The sequence below is a fragment of the Vulpes lagopus genome, chromosome 2 (assembly GCF_018345385.1).
Source record: "Vulpes lagopus strain Blue_001 chromosome 2, ASM1834538v1, whole genome shotgun sequence".
NCBI classification, from domain to species: Eukaryota; Metazoa; Chordata; class Mammalia; order Carnivora; family Canidae; genus Vulpes; species Vulpes lagopus.
In genome coordinates this window covers 172,077,158-172,093,085 of record NC_054825.1, presented here as the reverse complement: position 1 = coordinate 172,093,085, position 15,928 = coordinate 172,077,158, and the positions used below count along the sequence as shown (strand labels likewise).

General features: G+C 36.6%; 1 protein-coding gene across 3 annotated transcripts in view; it reads left to right on the top strand.

Moving 5' to 3' along the window:
- Positions 1-7,398, top strand: part of LOC121485459 (zinc finger protein 420) — a 58,000-nt gene extending 50,602 nt beyond the window's left edge. For all 3 annotated transcript variants that reach the window (XM_041745856.1, XM_041745855.1, XM_041745857.1), the window contains one exon: positions 4,221-7,398. In XM_041745856.1, coding sequence (XP_041601790.1) covers positions 4,298-6,151 — 1,854 coding nt within the window. In that variant the 5' untranslated portion in view covers positions 4,221-4,297 and the 3' untranslated portion in view covers positions 6,152-7,398. The remainder of the gene's footprint in view (positions 1-4,220) is intronic.
- Positions 7,399-15,928: the final 8,530 nt, after the last annotated feature.

The following is a 15,928-nucleotide window of genomic DNA, read 5'->3' as shown; positions in this document are numbered from 1 at the left end:
CTCTTGCCCTTCTCTGGGACTGCATATCCCTCCCCACAACAATGGACACAATTAATTTCTCTCCCAAGGTACATCTGCACACTTTCTGACTCCTTTGACATGGCCTTTTCTCTTCCTTTAGATGTAGAGCATCTAAAGGTACTTAAAATAATTTGATAGTTATCTGGTTGTATTTATGGGACAAGGTGAGCCAAGGGTTCTCCTCCTCTGCTGCCATTTTCCCCCACTCTGTATTTTTATTTTTTGAGTAACTTCCATACTGTTTTTCACAGTGGTTGCACCAGTTTACATACCCATCAGCAGTGTATGAGGGTTGCTTACCAACACTGTTATTTCATGTCTTTTTGATTTTAGCATCCTAGCAGGTGCAATGATGATAGCTTGTTCTGTTTTGGTTTGCATTTTCTTGATGATGAATGGTGTTGGGCATCTTTTCATGTGTCTGTTGGCCATGTATATGTCTTTTTTGGAAAAATGTCTATTCAAGTCCTTTCCCTATTTTTTAAATCAGATTGCTTTTTGTGCACAGTTATATAAGTAATTTATATGTTTTGGATATTAACCTTTTATTGGGTATATTATTTGCAAATATCTTCTCCCATTCAGTAGGTTGCCTTTTTGTATTAATGGTTTCCTTTGTTGAGAAAAACCTATTTTGATATAGTCTCAAAAGTTAATTTTTGCTTTTTGTTTCTTTTGCCTTAGGAGGCATATCTAAAAAAGAAAAAAAATGTTGGCGTGGACAGTGTCAGAGAAATTACTGCCTGTGTTCTCTTCTAGGATTTTTTTGGATTCAGAGCTCACGTTTAGCCCTTTATTCCATTTTGAGTTTGTTTTTCCATATGGTGTTAAAAGGCCATCCAGTTTCATTCTTTTGCATATAGCTGTCCAATTTTCCCAGCAATTTGATGAAGAGACTATATTTTCCCGTATTATATTCTTACTTTCTTTGCCATAGATTGACTATAAAAATATAGGTTTACTTCTGGTTTCTTTATTTTGCTTTATTGATAGATGTGTCTGTGCCAGTACCATACTCGTTTTTGATCATTACAGCTTTGTAGTATATCTAGAAATCTGTAATTGTGATACCTCCAGCTCTATTTGTCTTTCTCATGATTGCTCTGGCTATTTGGGATGTTTTGTGATACAGTACAAATTTTAGGATTATCTGTTCTAGTACTGTGAAAAATTTTGTATTTTGATAAGGATTACATTAAATCTATCTGTAGATTGCTCTGGGTAGTATGGACACTTTAACATTTATTCTTCTGATCTATGAACATGGAATATTTTCCCACTTGCTTATATCATCTTGAGTTTCTTTCATCAATGTTTTATAGTTTTCAGAGTGCAGGTCTTTTGCCTGTTTGGTTAAGTTTATTCCTAGGTATTTTATTCTTTTAATGCAATTGTAAATGGGATTGTTGTCTTACCTTCTCTTTCTGCTACTTTATTATGACAGTATAGAAACACTACTGATTTCTGGGTATAATTTTTTTTTAATCCTACAACTTTACTGGATTCATTTTTTACTTCTAGTAGATTTTTAGTGGAGTCCTTAAAACTTTTTATGTCATCTGCAAATACAGTTTAATTGTTTCTTTACTAGTGTGAATATATCTTTGGGTGTCTGATATTATAGTAATTGTGAATAAAGGTGCTATAATCCTTGGTGTACAGATGTTTGGGCATAAGTGTAAATACGTACAAGAATGAATGCTGGATTATATGCTAAGTGTATGTTTAGTGTTATATAAAACAACCAAACTCTTTCATCATGGTTGTGCTGTTTTACATTTCCATTAGCAGTGTATGAGGTTTTTTGGTGTTCCTTTTTCTGGATCTTATTGCCATGCAGCATACTATTTATCAGTAGAATTCCTGGAACTTTATTACTCCAGACTCCTTTCTTATATTCAGTAATAGTTTTTTTTTTCTCTCCAAAATCCCTAGTATCCCATAAGTTTATAGAAATCTTTCATCATGTCTTTGACCTTTATCAATGCCCAAGAAATTATAGAGATATTATTCTGGTATTTGCCTTGGATAGAAGAATAAGTATGAGAACACATAAAGCAGGGCATAATGAAATCAAACTGAAGTAAAGATAAGTAAAAAAGGGGGCAGCCTGGGTGGCTCAGCAATTAGCACCACCTTTGGCCCAGGGCGTGATCCTGGAGTCCTGGGGTTGAGTCCCATGTCTGGCTCCCTGCATGGAGCCTGCTTCTCCCTCTGCCTGTGTCTCTGCCTCTCTCTCTCTCTCTCTCTCTCTCTCTGTCACTCAAGAATAAATAAATAAAATATTGTTTTCAAAAAGGTATCTTGGGTGAAAAGGAGAGGAAGAACTAATGAAGATATCCATGGCTAGTACCTAGGAAGCAGTATTGAAAGGGAAAGCAATTGGAGAAGTATGATCCTTTTTCCATTTTTTAATTAAATTTATTTATTTATTTATTTATGATAGTCACACAGAGAGAGAGAGAGAGAGAGAGAGAGAGAGGCAGAGACACAGGCAGAGGGAGAAGCAGGCTCCATGCACCGGGAGCCCGATGTGGGATTCGATCCCGGGTCTCCAGGATCGCGCCCAGGGCCAAAGGCAGGCGGTAAACCGCTGCGCCACCCAGGGATCCCTCCTTTTTCCATTTTAATCTTAGATTTAGTATAGATGTACTTTTGTTTCAGTTTGTAAGGAGGTGTTGGGAAATTCACAAATCAGTAGTTTCCAGGCATCTACACTTAAGGTTAGGAGAGATTTACTACACAGGGACAGCATAAGAGTATTTAGAAGTGATAGAAGTGTTGTATTATCACTTCTGTGGTGGATACATAGCTTGAACCATTATAGATTTCTTTTGTCTCTATTCTCCTCCTTTTCAGTTAAGTCCTGTACCATTATTTACTTGGTTATTTTTTATTGAGTGTTAGACATTGTAAAGAAAAATTACGAAAGTAATTTGAAACCTTGTGAATCTTCAGTGAAGATTTTAGTATGCTTTGTGGCAAACAATCTTAAATTACTTTAGTCCAGATTTCTTCACATTTGGATTTTATTCTAAGTTTAATTTAGAAGCTATTTAAAAGTTTTCAGCAGAGATAGCAAATCATGATCTGAATCAGGATCAGTTTGTAGAGAGTATTAAAACTAGACATCTCCACACTCTTTTTCTGATGCAGTAGATTTAGATTCAGTTGGTTGGTGTGGTAGATGGGCATCTTTAATTTTACCAGCATCCCGGCTGATTTTGATCCCCACCAGTTTGAGAACCAATGGCTTAAAAATGTTTTCTTTTACTTTCTCAGTAGATTTGTATTATTCTCTAATTGCTGGTGTTTTTATACGTTAGCATATAAGATCATTCTGTGCTAATATTTTTTTGAAACCCTAGGCAGCATCATATTGCCCTATGCAGCATGAAATCAGTTTAGTGGATTTTGACTATCAGTTTAGTGGATTTTGACTATTTGACTATTTGTGTGTGTGTGTGTATGTGTGTGTGTGACAGAGATGATAGAATAGCATAGAAAAAAATGGTAGATATTGTTTAATGAAACTGTATGGGTCAGGTTGTGATGTGAAAGATAAGTATTACTATAGGTCATGGTAAATAATACCTGAAAACACTGATGTAGGCCAGTTATTTCTTGTGGGTATTAGTTACCTATATCAGATTTTCTTCAACTGACAACTCCTGTCCTAATAATCCCATTGTTAGTCGAAATTTTTGTAAGTTTAATACACGTACCAAGCATAGCTTAGCCTGTCCTGCCTTAAACATGCTCATAACACTTATATTAGGCTAAAGTTCAACAAAATTATGTAACATAAAGCCTATTTTATAATAAAGTATTGAATACCTCATGTAAATTTTTAAATTCTATACTGAAACAGAAAAAACAATGGCTGTGTGTGTACAGAGTGGTTGTAAGTATATCAGTTGTTTACTCTCATAAACATGTGGCTGACTGGGAGGTATAGCTTGCTGCCACTGCTCAAGGTCATATAGTATTGTACTGCATATTAGACGTTATCAAAATTCAGAATTTGAAGTACAGTTTCTACTGAACTTATGTTGCTTTTGTGCTCATAAAGTAAAAAAATTTTAAGTTGAACCATCATAAATCAGTTACCATCTGTATATATTTTCATGTATAGTCTTTTCTACTATGGGTTCTCCTGAAATGATGACAGGAATTTTTGATGTTCTCTTATCTTTCAGACTTGCCTTCGAGGAGTGTAAATAAGGACTTATCTCCAAAAAAAGACATTTATGAAACAGAATTATCCCAATGGCAAATGAGTGCCAGGCATCAAAACTGTGATTTTGAGGAGTCCAGTTCAGGAGATTATTTGGAAGTCAGAGGCACATTGGAAAAGCAACAAGAAAACCAGGAGAAATATTACAGGCAAGGGATGATTATATATGAAAAAATGTCCATTTTCAACCAGCATACTTACCTGTCTCAACACCCTAGGTGTCACTCTACTGAGAAACCCTACAAATGTAAGGAATGTGGGAAGGCCTTTAGACGAGCCTCACACCTAACTCAACATCATAGTATTCATACTGGTGAAAAACCATATGAATGTAAGCAATGTGGGAAGGCCTTTAGTCGTGATTCACAGCTCATTCTTCATCAGAGACTTCATACTGGTGAGAAACCCTATGCATGCAAGGAATGTGGGAAGGCCTTTACTCAGAGTTCACAACTTATTTTACATCATCGAATTCATACTGGTGAAAAACCATATAAATGTGAAGAATGTGGGAAAGCCTTTATTCGTAGCTCACAACTCACTCGACATCAAAAAGTCCATACTGGTGAGAAGCCTTATGAATGTAAAGAATGTGGGAAGGCCTTTACTCAGAACTCACAACTTACTCTACACCAGAGACTTCATACTGGTGAGAAACTCTATGAATGTAAAGAATGTAGGAAGGTCTTTACTCAGCTCTCACAACTTATTCTGCATAAGAGAATTCACACCGGTGAAAAACCCTATGAATGTAAGGAATGTGGGAAAGCTTTTATTTGTGGTTCACAGCTTTCTCAACATCAGAAAATTCACAATGGGGAAAAGCCATATGAATGTAAGGAATGTGGAAAAGCATTTATTCGTGGCTCATTGCTTATGCAACATCAGAGGATTCATACTGGTGAAAAGCCCTATAAATGTGAAGAATGTGGGAAAGCCTTTATCCGTGGCTCACAACTTACTCAACACCAGAGAATTCATACCAATGAGAAGCCCTATGAATGTAAGGAATGTGGAAAGACCTTTAGTCATGGCTCACAACTTACTCAACATCAGAGAATTCATACTGGTGAGAAACCCTATCAATGTAAGGAATGTGGAAAGGCTTTTAATCGTGGCTCACTCCTTACTCGACATCAAAGGATTCATACAGGTGAAAAACCCTATGAGTGTAAAGAATGTGGAAAGACTTTTAGTCGTGGCTCAGAACTGACTCAACATGAGAGGATTCACACTGGTGAGAAACCCTATGAATGTAAGGAATGTGGGAAGTCTTTTATTCGTGGCTCACAGCTTACTCAACATCAGAGAATTCATACTGGTGAGAAACCATATGAATGTAAAGAATGTAGAATGGCCTTTACTCAAAGTTCACATCTTTCACAACATCAGAGACTTCATACTGGTGAGAAACCCTATGTATGTAATGAATGTGGGAAGGCCTTTGCCCGTGGCTTACTACTTATACAGCATCAGAGAATTCATACAGGTGAGAAACCATATCAGTGTAAGGAATGTGGGAAGGCCTTTATTCGTGGTTCACAGCTTACCCAACATCAGCGAATTCACACTGGAGAAAAGCCCTATGAATGCAAGGAATGTGGGAAGGCCTTTAGTCATGGCTCTCAACTTACTCTACATCAGAGAATTCATACTGGTGAAAAGCCCTATGAATGCAAAGAATGCAGAAAAGCATTTACTCAGAGCTCACATCTTTCTCGACATCAGAGAGTTCATACTGGTGAGAAACCCTATCAATGTAAGGAATGTGGGAAGGCCTTTACTCGTGGTTCACAACTAACTCAACATCAGAGAATTCACATCAGTGATAAATCTTTTGAATATAAGGAATGTGAGATAGACTTCAGTCATAGCTCAGAAGTTTATATATGAACTAATCCATTATCATCAAAGAATTCCTAAAATGTGAATATGGGAGCATATTTGCCTCATAAAATTCAGCATCAGTGAATTCTATTGAGGGAAAGATACTGTTAATGTAATCCATGTAGAAAAACCTATCATTACTGGAAACCTATTAATCATTAGCAAATTATAATAGAGAATAATTCTGTTAATATAGTAAGTATATCAAGGCTTTTATCTATAGAATATGTCCTTTTCAACCTTATCTTGACTCTACCAGCTACTTTCCTTCATGACCTTTATCATAATTAATGTGTGCTTTGGTTTAATCATTTGTAAGATAGGCCTAAGAATAATACCTTCCTTGTAAGATTCTTGGAAGTATTATGTGAGACGTTTCATGTAAAGTTCTTAGAGCAGTGCCTTGAGCATAGCATATCACAAGTATTAGCTATCATTATTACTAGTATGATTTTAGAGAATTTGCATGAGAAGAGGACCTTAGGAGTTTAATGAATATTGAGAAATCTTTCATTAACACTTGACCCTGAATATTTAAGTAGGGGACACTGTATGCTGTAATGAATATGAGAAAGCTTTTACTCACATCTCATCCCATATGCTAAAAAAAGAAAACTCATACTGTCGAAAAAACCCACAAAACTTTGTAGATTTAATCAGTGGCCTGTTGAAGAGGGGTGAAGTGAATTATAACAAAGTCAAAAAACTCCTATTTCCTATCATTTTTTTTTACCACAATTCAAGAATATTATTTAGAAATGAAAAAAAAATGGATAGCCAAAATAAATTTTCCTACTAGGAAATTTCTAAAAACTTGAATGTACAGCTTTTGAATTAAACTAAAAATAAATTGACATTATTATTTTTCAGTGAAACCTGATGACAGTCTGTCAGAGACTGCTATTTCCCTACCCAATATCCAGTTTTCCATTATAATTCTTGGCTGAAAAATCATCTCAGCCCCTCTTGTAGGTCAAGAAGATGGAAGTGGTACTTGTACACGTAGGACATCTAAGAATATCTTTTTTCTCTCTGCATTTCTTTGTTTCCTTGCCTAAAATGTGGACATTTAGCTTTATAGCTTTGGTGATTTTATGGGGAGTTTGAAAATGGTATCTGGGTACTAAGGATGATGGAGTAGAAATACAGAATGAGTGTATACCTGTACTAATTTTATGGAACAGCTGTACCAATTCTGGTCTGCCTGCCTCCTGTATTTCTTTATATAAAATTAAAATAAACTTATTTGTTGATGCTGTTGTCATTTTGTTATTGACGCTAAAATGTATTACAGTTATAAAATTTTGTACCTGGAGGTGGAGTGCTATGGGTAAAAGAAATCTCAATATGGTATTGACTTTGTGCCATCATGAATGAGAATTAACCCACTTCAAGCTAGAAAACTAAAGAGTTTTTGCTTTTTTAGACAGGACATTTGGTTAGACTCCCAGTCTATCTTACAAGGCAGATCTCTCACCAGTTAAGGCTGTAATGTTAGTAGAAATGGTAGGAGTGATTCAGAATGTGTGTTGGTAATGTCCCAAGAAAGATAAGTTTGGTGTAGAGTTAGCTGCAGAGGATACTAGCAGAGATTGAAAGTGATACTGCTTTGTTAAGAGATACTATCTCTGCCTACAGGCACTCCATCCTGGTTGATAGTAAATTCATATATTGCTATATTCCAGCCACTGTTTTTAGGTGTTTGGGATATATCAATGAGAAACTCTAGCAGGAGGAGATAGGATAATAATAGAACCATTGTAGAGTATGTTAGAACATTAGTGTTGTGGAGAAAAGGTCATTCAAAACTAGTTAAGAGCAATATGAAAGTTTATGAAATAGACAATAGGTAAGGGAAAACTCAAGTCAAGATTTGAAGATGTGAAGGATTAAGTCAGTTGTTATATAAGGGAAGGGCATTGCAGACAGGAAAAAGCTATAACAAATGCCCTACAATGGGGTGATGCTGGTGTTCTTGAGGAACATCAAGGAAGCTATTTAGAGACTTATGCAAGGGAGTGATTAATAGAGGAGGACGGTGGGATGCCTGGGTGCCTCAGCAGTTGAGTGTCTGCCTTTGGCTCAGGGCGTGATCCTGGTCCAGGGATCGAGCCCTGCATTGGGCTCCCTGTGAGGAGCCTGCTTCTTCTTCTGTCCATGTCTCTGCCTCTCTCTGTCTCTCATGAATAAATAAAATCTTTTTTAAAAAATAGAGGACAATGGAGAGAGAACAGGGCCTCATCTTGTAAGGCCTTGTAAGTCATTGGAGGCATTTTATATTCTGAGGAAAATTTGCAGCCACTGGAGTGTTCTGAACAGAAGATATGATTTGACAAGCTGCTATGTGTTGTTAAAAAAAAAAAAAGTGAGCAAGAGGCTATGTTCTCTTAATTTAGATGAAAGATGCTGGTGGCTCACACCATGATGGTAACAGTGAGAAGTGGTTGGACTCTAGATATAGGGTATATGTGATCAAACAAGACTTGTTTAAGGGTAGATGTCCAGTGAGAGAGAGCGGGGTTTGGGGTGACTTTGACTCAAGATTTTGGTCTCGAACAAATGGAAAGATGATACTCCCAGCAGCTGAGATGGGGAAAGATGCAGTTTTTGTTGGGGAAGATTGGGAGTTCAATTTTGAACTTACTGAGTTTGAAATGTCTTTTAGACAAAATGATAATATTGATTAGGCACTTGGATGTTTTACCTTGTACTCTTCTAGAGATTTATTAATTTGGTAAGTATTACCTATACACATAAAACCATGAGGCAAAATAATATCATTAAGGACTTGGGTATAGATAGAGAAAAGAACAGAAAGACTAATCCATAGTGCCTTCTAACATTAAGAGTTCAAGGATAAAGGACAGACTAGCAAAGGATGCTAAGAAGGACCAGTGAGATGGAAGGAAAACCAAGATAGTGTGGCATTACAGAAGCTAAATGAAAGTGAATCAAAGGAAAGATGATCAGTGGTTATAAATACTATTAGGTGGGGATCCCTGGGTGGTGCGGCGGTTTAGCGCCTGCCTTTGGCCCAGGGCACAATCCTGGAGACCCGGGATCAAGTCCCACGTCAGGCTCCCTGGTGCATGGAGCCTGCTTCTCCCTCTGCCTATGTCTCTGCCTCTCTCTCTCTCTCTCTCTCTCTGTGACTATCACAAATAAATAAAAATTAAAAAAAATACTATTAGGTCTGTAATACTAGGCTTTCAAATTGACTTGAACCTATCAACACAAATGTTACTGTTGATCTTGAGAACAGTAGGGGTCTTTTTGTTGTGGAGTGGTTGAATTAAGAACGAACCTGTTGAAAAATAGAAATTGGAGATAATGAATATAGAGACAAATGCTTGGAGGTTTTTGCTGCCAACTGGAGCAAAAAAAAAAAAGTGGTCAATAATTAGTGTGGCAACAGGAATGAAAATGTGCCTCTAGGATTGGAGAAATAATAGCAATTCTGTATGCTGGTTGGAATAATCCAGATGGGGGGAGTAATTCATAACAAATAAGAATTATTGGAGCAATGACCTTATATCAGTGAGAGGGGATATGGTTTAGGAGATGGAGGGGTGGTTTTTGGTAATATCATGGAAATTTTATCCCTGGCAATAGTATGACAGAATATGGGGTGCTAGGAAGAAGGGGATAAAGTGGGAGAAGTTTTAGGAAGTATTCTGATTCCTTCAGTGATTCCATGAGTAGTAAACTGAACATATGAGGAATGAGAAGTTTGGGATCCAAAAGGAACGAGATATGAAATAGTCACTTAAGCAACGCATTTAGTGCAAATTCTGATTGCCTAGCAATATTAAAGGGATAGAAAAATGAATGCAAAAAGGTGCCAGTAAGCAAAAGAAAAAAGGCTTAAAACTACATTCACACTAGATCTTTGACATTTTAATTAAACAGTAGCAAAAACTATTGAGTTTTTGAGGGAAATGTATTACTGTTAATGAAACCCAATCCTAAGTTGCAACAGCCTATGACTCAAATCCCCCAAACAATGACCCATTTATGTAATTTTTCCAAGGATATATATGAAACTGTGTATGTCTAGCTGTATAGGCTACTAGCAGAGATCAAAAGCAATATATGTATGTCTGTATGTGTGTGTATATTTATAGCTATAAATACATACACCTATATGTAGCTAGAATGTAGTTTCTGTTTTTTCATTTGCTCTTTAAAAATATGTAAGTTGTATGTTTTAAAACCTGCCTTGCTTTTTCACTTACATATTTTGGCAGTCATTCCAGTTGATATTGCTGCATAACCACCACTCCAAACTTGGCTTAAGATACAATAATAATTTATTTAGCTCACACATCTACAAAAATTTGGACAGGGCTTGGCAGCAACAGCTTATCTCTGATCAACATAGCCTCAGATGAGGTGGCTTGAAAACTTGATGGCTGAAGGCTGGAATCATTCAAAGACTCACATGTTCACACATCTGGCAGTTGATTCTAGCTGTCAATTGGACATTAGATAGGGTCCAGAATACCTGCATGTGATATCTCTATGTCACTGCTTAGCATGGTGTCTTGGGTTCCAAGAGAATGCCCTAAAGAACAAGGTAGACGTGCATGTTATTTTTGTGATCTAGCCTCAGAAATCACATAACTTCACTTGTGTCATACTCCATTGGTTGAGGCAGTTACCGCTCTATGAAAGAAGTGTCACATTGTAAGAAGAGCTTATAGGATAGGATATATTGTGGCCCTGTTTGGAAAATGCAATATGCCATAAAGATCTTCCATATCTTGCCTGGGAAGTTACATAATCTCACTTCTGCCATTCTCTATTTGTTTAGGCAGCTACATCTTGATGGAAGAGTGTCACATTGTAAGTAGAACATATGGGGTAGGATATATTTTGCTGAGCCTTTTTGGAAAATATATTCTGTCCCAGGGATCATCTCCTACATGAAACTAACTCATTTTAAGGTGGCATATTATTGTTATAGCTATATATTCTTTTAGTGATCTACCATAATTTTGGCAGACTGCCAGAATTTTCCTTTTTTTCCTTGGGTTCTTGACTGCCTTGCTAAGTACCAAATTTCCCATTCTTCCTTTCCAGTTGTGACCTTGTGACTAAATGAAACATTATCATAAGTGATACATAGTTTTGCTCTCATTTGTTCAAAAACTTCAATAAGAGTAGGGGACCTGGGTGCCTCAGTCAGGTAAGCATCTGACTCTTGATTTTGGCTCAGGTAATGATCACAGGCTTGTGAGACTGAGCCCCACATCAGGCTCTACATTCAGCAGAATTTGCTTGAGATTCTGTCTGTTTCCTTTTGCCCCTCCCCCAATAAACAAATTTTAAAAAATTTTCATAAGAGTACAGAAATAACTCCTAATACATTATTAAGTAAGTTAGTATACATATTTAATGTGGTTATTAAGAATATATTTTACTTCTGGTTCTGGACCAAAATGGAGAATAAAGTAATAATGAAGCTATAGTAAAAGAGAAACTATAAGATGTGAAAGCACTCTGAAGAGTACCCAAAGACTAAAGGAGAGTATCCAAGGAAGGATAAGTTTTGAAGATAGGCCTCATCTCTAAGTCTGGGGTTCAGATTTCATCAAAGAAATATGGTTTCAGGGACACCTGGGTGGCTCAGTGGTTAAGCACCTGCCTTTGGCTTCAAGGTGTGATCCTGGAGACCCAGGATTGAGTCCGACATCAGGATCCCTGCATGGAGCCTGCTTCTCCCTCTGCCTGTGTCTCTGCCTCTCTCTCCCTCTCTCTCTCTCTCTCTCATAAATAAATAAATAAATAAAATCTTAAAAAAAAAAAAGAACTATGGTTTCAGCCCAACTGAATGGTTGGGAATTTTAGTGGGGTGCCAAGGCTAGAGCTAATCTGTACTTGTTAAGCAAGCTGGAAATAAACCTTTGGGACACAAATGAGTCACAACATTAATAGTAGGGGACTTTAAGACAGCACTTAGATCAATGGATAGATAATCCAAACAGAAAATCAACAAGGAAACAGTGACTGAAAGACACATTGGACCTGAAGGATCTACAGATATATTCAGAACATTCCACCCTAAAACAGCAGAATACACATTCTTTTCAAGTGCACAAGGAACATTCTCCAGAATAGACCACATATTAAGCCATTTAAAAAGTCTCAACAAATTAAAAAACATTGAAGTCATACCACGTATCTTTTCTGTGAAAACTAGAAGTCGACCATAAGAAAAAATCTGGAAAGAGCACAAATACATGAAGGTTAAATAACATGCTACTGAACAATGGATGAGCCAACCAAGAAATTTTTTTTTATTTTAATTTTTATTTATTTATGATAGAGAGAGAGAGAGAGAGAGAGAGGGAGGGGCAGAGACACAGGCAGAGAGAGAAGCAGGCTCCATGCACTGGGAGCCTGATGTGGGATTCGATCCTGGGTCTCCAGGATCATGCCCTGGGCCAGAGGCAGGCGCCAAACCGCTGCGCCCCCCAGGGATCCCGCCAACCAAGAAATTAAAGAGGAAATAAAAAAGATGCATGGAGACAAGTGAAAATGAAAACACAAGAGCCCCAAATCTTTGAGATGCATCAAAATCTTTTCTAAGAGGGAGGATTATAGCAATACAAGGCTACCTCAGGAAGCAAGAAAAGTTTCAAACACCCTAACCTTCCACCTAAAGGAGCTAGAAAAAAGAACAAACAAAACCCCAAACCCGTAGAAGGAAGGAAATAATAATACTTGAGCAGAAGTAAATAGAAACTAAACAAACAGAAGAAAGCAGTGAAACCAGGGCCTCAAAGTAATCCGAGTCTTTCCCATTGGTGCATACCCTATATCACAGCCCATAGATTCACAAGTAAGTTCCTGATAGGACATCCCCAAATGGCCCTTGTAATAAACAGTTGCCCCTGTTTCCTAGAGCCTTCCCCTGTGTGGCTTCCATGAAGCTTATATTAACCCCACTCTTTTTTATTTGAATTAACCAATCTGTCCTTAAGTATTAGAATCCTAAAACAGACCACCTACAGACCCTAATAAAAGCATGTGCCCTAGGTCCTGGTGCATTTTCTGTCTGCATTCTACCTGGATCTACCTGTGTGACCCCTGGAAGCATGCTGTGTACCTCCTCCTGGACCTGTGAGTAATAAACTCTATTTCGATTCCTTTTTTGCATTTTGTTGAACCCCAACTCACCATCCAACATTATGGTGCTCTATTTTACAAATACTAGTTTAACAAAATTAAAACAGAGGTGTGCTAGTAACAACTCCCTCAGCTTTTGTTTACCTGGAATATCTAAATTTCTCTTTCATTTTTGAGGGTAGTTTTGCTAGATATAGAACATCTGTCTGGGTTTTTTCTCTTTTGGAATATTAAATATATAATTTGATTTTCTTATGTCTTCCATAGTTTCTGATGAGGAATCAGCTGTTACTTTTATTGAAGTACCTTTCTGTGTAGTAAATTGATTGCCTCCTACTGCTTTCAAGACTGTCTTAGCCTTTCAGTAATTTAATGTTTCACTGTTGCTCCTTTTGAGTTTATCATGTTTGCAGTTGATTGAGGGTCTTTAAAGTGTATATTTCATGTTTTCATCAAGTCTGAGAAGATTTTGGCAGTCATTTTTTCAAATAGTTTTTCTTCCTCTTTCTCGTCTCCTATTATGCATTTATTGATATGCTTGATGGTGTCACATAGCTCTCGCAGGCCCTCTTTTTTCCCCCACTATTTTTGTTCCTACTCTTCAGACTAGATCATTTCAATTGCTTTATCTTTAAGTTGACTAAGTTTTTTGCCTTCTCAGGTCTGCCATTGGATTCCTCTAGTGAATTTTTCATTTCAGCTATTGTACTTTTTCAGCTCCAGAATTTCTTTTGGTTCCTTTTTATACTTTCTATCTTTTGATCAATATTCATTTTTGTTCATACATTATTTTCTTGATTTACTTTAGCTTTTTTTCCAGTGTTTTACTGAGTTCATTTAGCATTTTTGGATACCTCATTTAATGTATTTGACTAGTAATTTCAATGTCTGCATTTCCTCAGTGATAGTTTCTATCAGATTCTTTTTTATATGTAAATGGGACACACTTTCCTGTTTTTTTGTTGTTGTTGTTTGCTGAGGTGTGGACATTTTGAGTAGTATAATGTAAGTCTGGAAATCAGATTCTTTCCCTTCTTGGGGATTGCTCATTTTTGTTTAAGACTGCAGCCATCTATTTATTTTGTGACTCCTCTAGACTAGTTTTGCAAAGTGTGTATTCCATGTTATGTATCCTCACTGAAGTTTCTTTTACATTATCTCTGAGGTCTGGCAGAAATATTGATTAAAGCTTCAATATAAGAAAATATAACAATTATATGCACTGTCTTAGCTTGAACTTCTGTAAAACAATACCATAGACTTGGTGTCTTAAGAAAAGGAAATTAATTTTCTTATGGTGCTAGAGGCTAGAATTTGGAGATCAGGTTCCCAACACGGTCAGTTTCTGGTGGGAGCTCTCTTTTTTTTTTTTTTTATGAGAGCTCTTTTATTAGATTGCAGATGGCTGCTATTTTGCTGTGTGCTCACATGACCACTTTTTTGTCCAAGTGCAGAGAAGGAGTGAATAAGCTGTCTGGTGTCTTTTCTTACAAGTGCACTAATATTATCATGAAGGTTTGTCCCTCATGACTTTATCCAACCCTAATTATCTTCCAAAGGCCCCATCTCTAAATACCATTACAATAGAGATAGGGCTTCAATATATGAATTTTGGAGACAAACAATCATTCAGTCTATAATATGTATCTAACAACAGAGCTACAGAATACATGAAGCAAAAAAAATGACATTACTGAACATACAAATAGTTATATAATAGTACCTGGAGCCTTGAATACTGCACTTTCAATAATGAATAAAACAATGACTCACTAAATTCTATACCTGAAACTAATATTACACTGTATGTTAACTAACTGAAATTTAAATAAAAACTTGAAAACAAAACAAAATAATTAATAAAACAATGAGATAGAAGATCAATAAGGAAATAGAGGACTTGAACAACACTATAAGTCAACAGACATACAGAATACTCAACCCATTAACAGCAGAACACTGATCTTTTCTTAAGTGCATGTTAAACATCCTTCAGGATAGATCATATAATTAGCCACAAAACAAGTCTCAATACATTTTAAGAGACTGAAAATATACTGCACATCTTTACCAATCAGAGTGGAATGAAACTAGAAATAACAGGACGATGGTAAAATTCACATATATGTGGAAATTAAACAACACACTTCTTGAAGTATAATTAATATGCAATTAGTTGCATTCATTTCAGGTGTATAACATATGGATTCAACAATTCTATACATTAGATCAATGTCTACCACAGTACTGTAGTTTTTTTTGTTTTGTTTTTAATTTTTATTTATTTATGATAGTCACACAGAGAGAGAGATGCAGAGACATAGGCAGAGGGAGAAGCAGGCTCCATGCACTGGGAGCCGGACGTGGGATTCGATCCCAGGTCTCCAGGATCGCGTCCTGGGCCAAAGGCAGGCGCTAAACAGCTGTGCCACCCAGGGATCCCACCACAGTACTGTAGTAAGCATGCAACATTACTATAATAGTATTCCTTATGTTATATTTTTCATTTCTGTGACTTATTTATTTTATAACTGAAAATTTGTACCTTTTATTTTATTTTAAATTTGTACCTTTTAATTCCCTTTATCTATTTCACCCATTCCCCGTCCTTATACCAACCTCCCCTCTAAGCAAACACCATTTGTTTTCTGT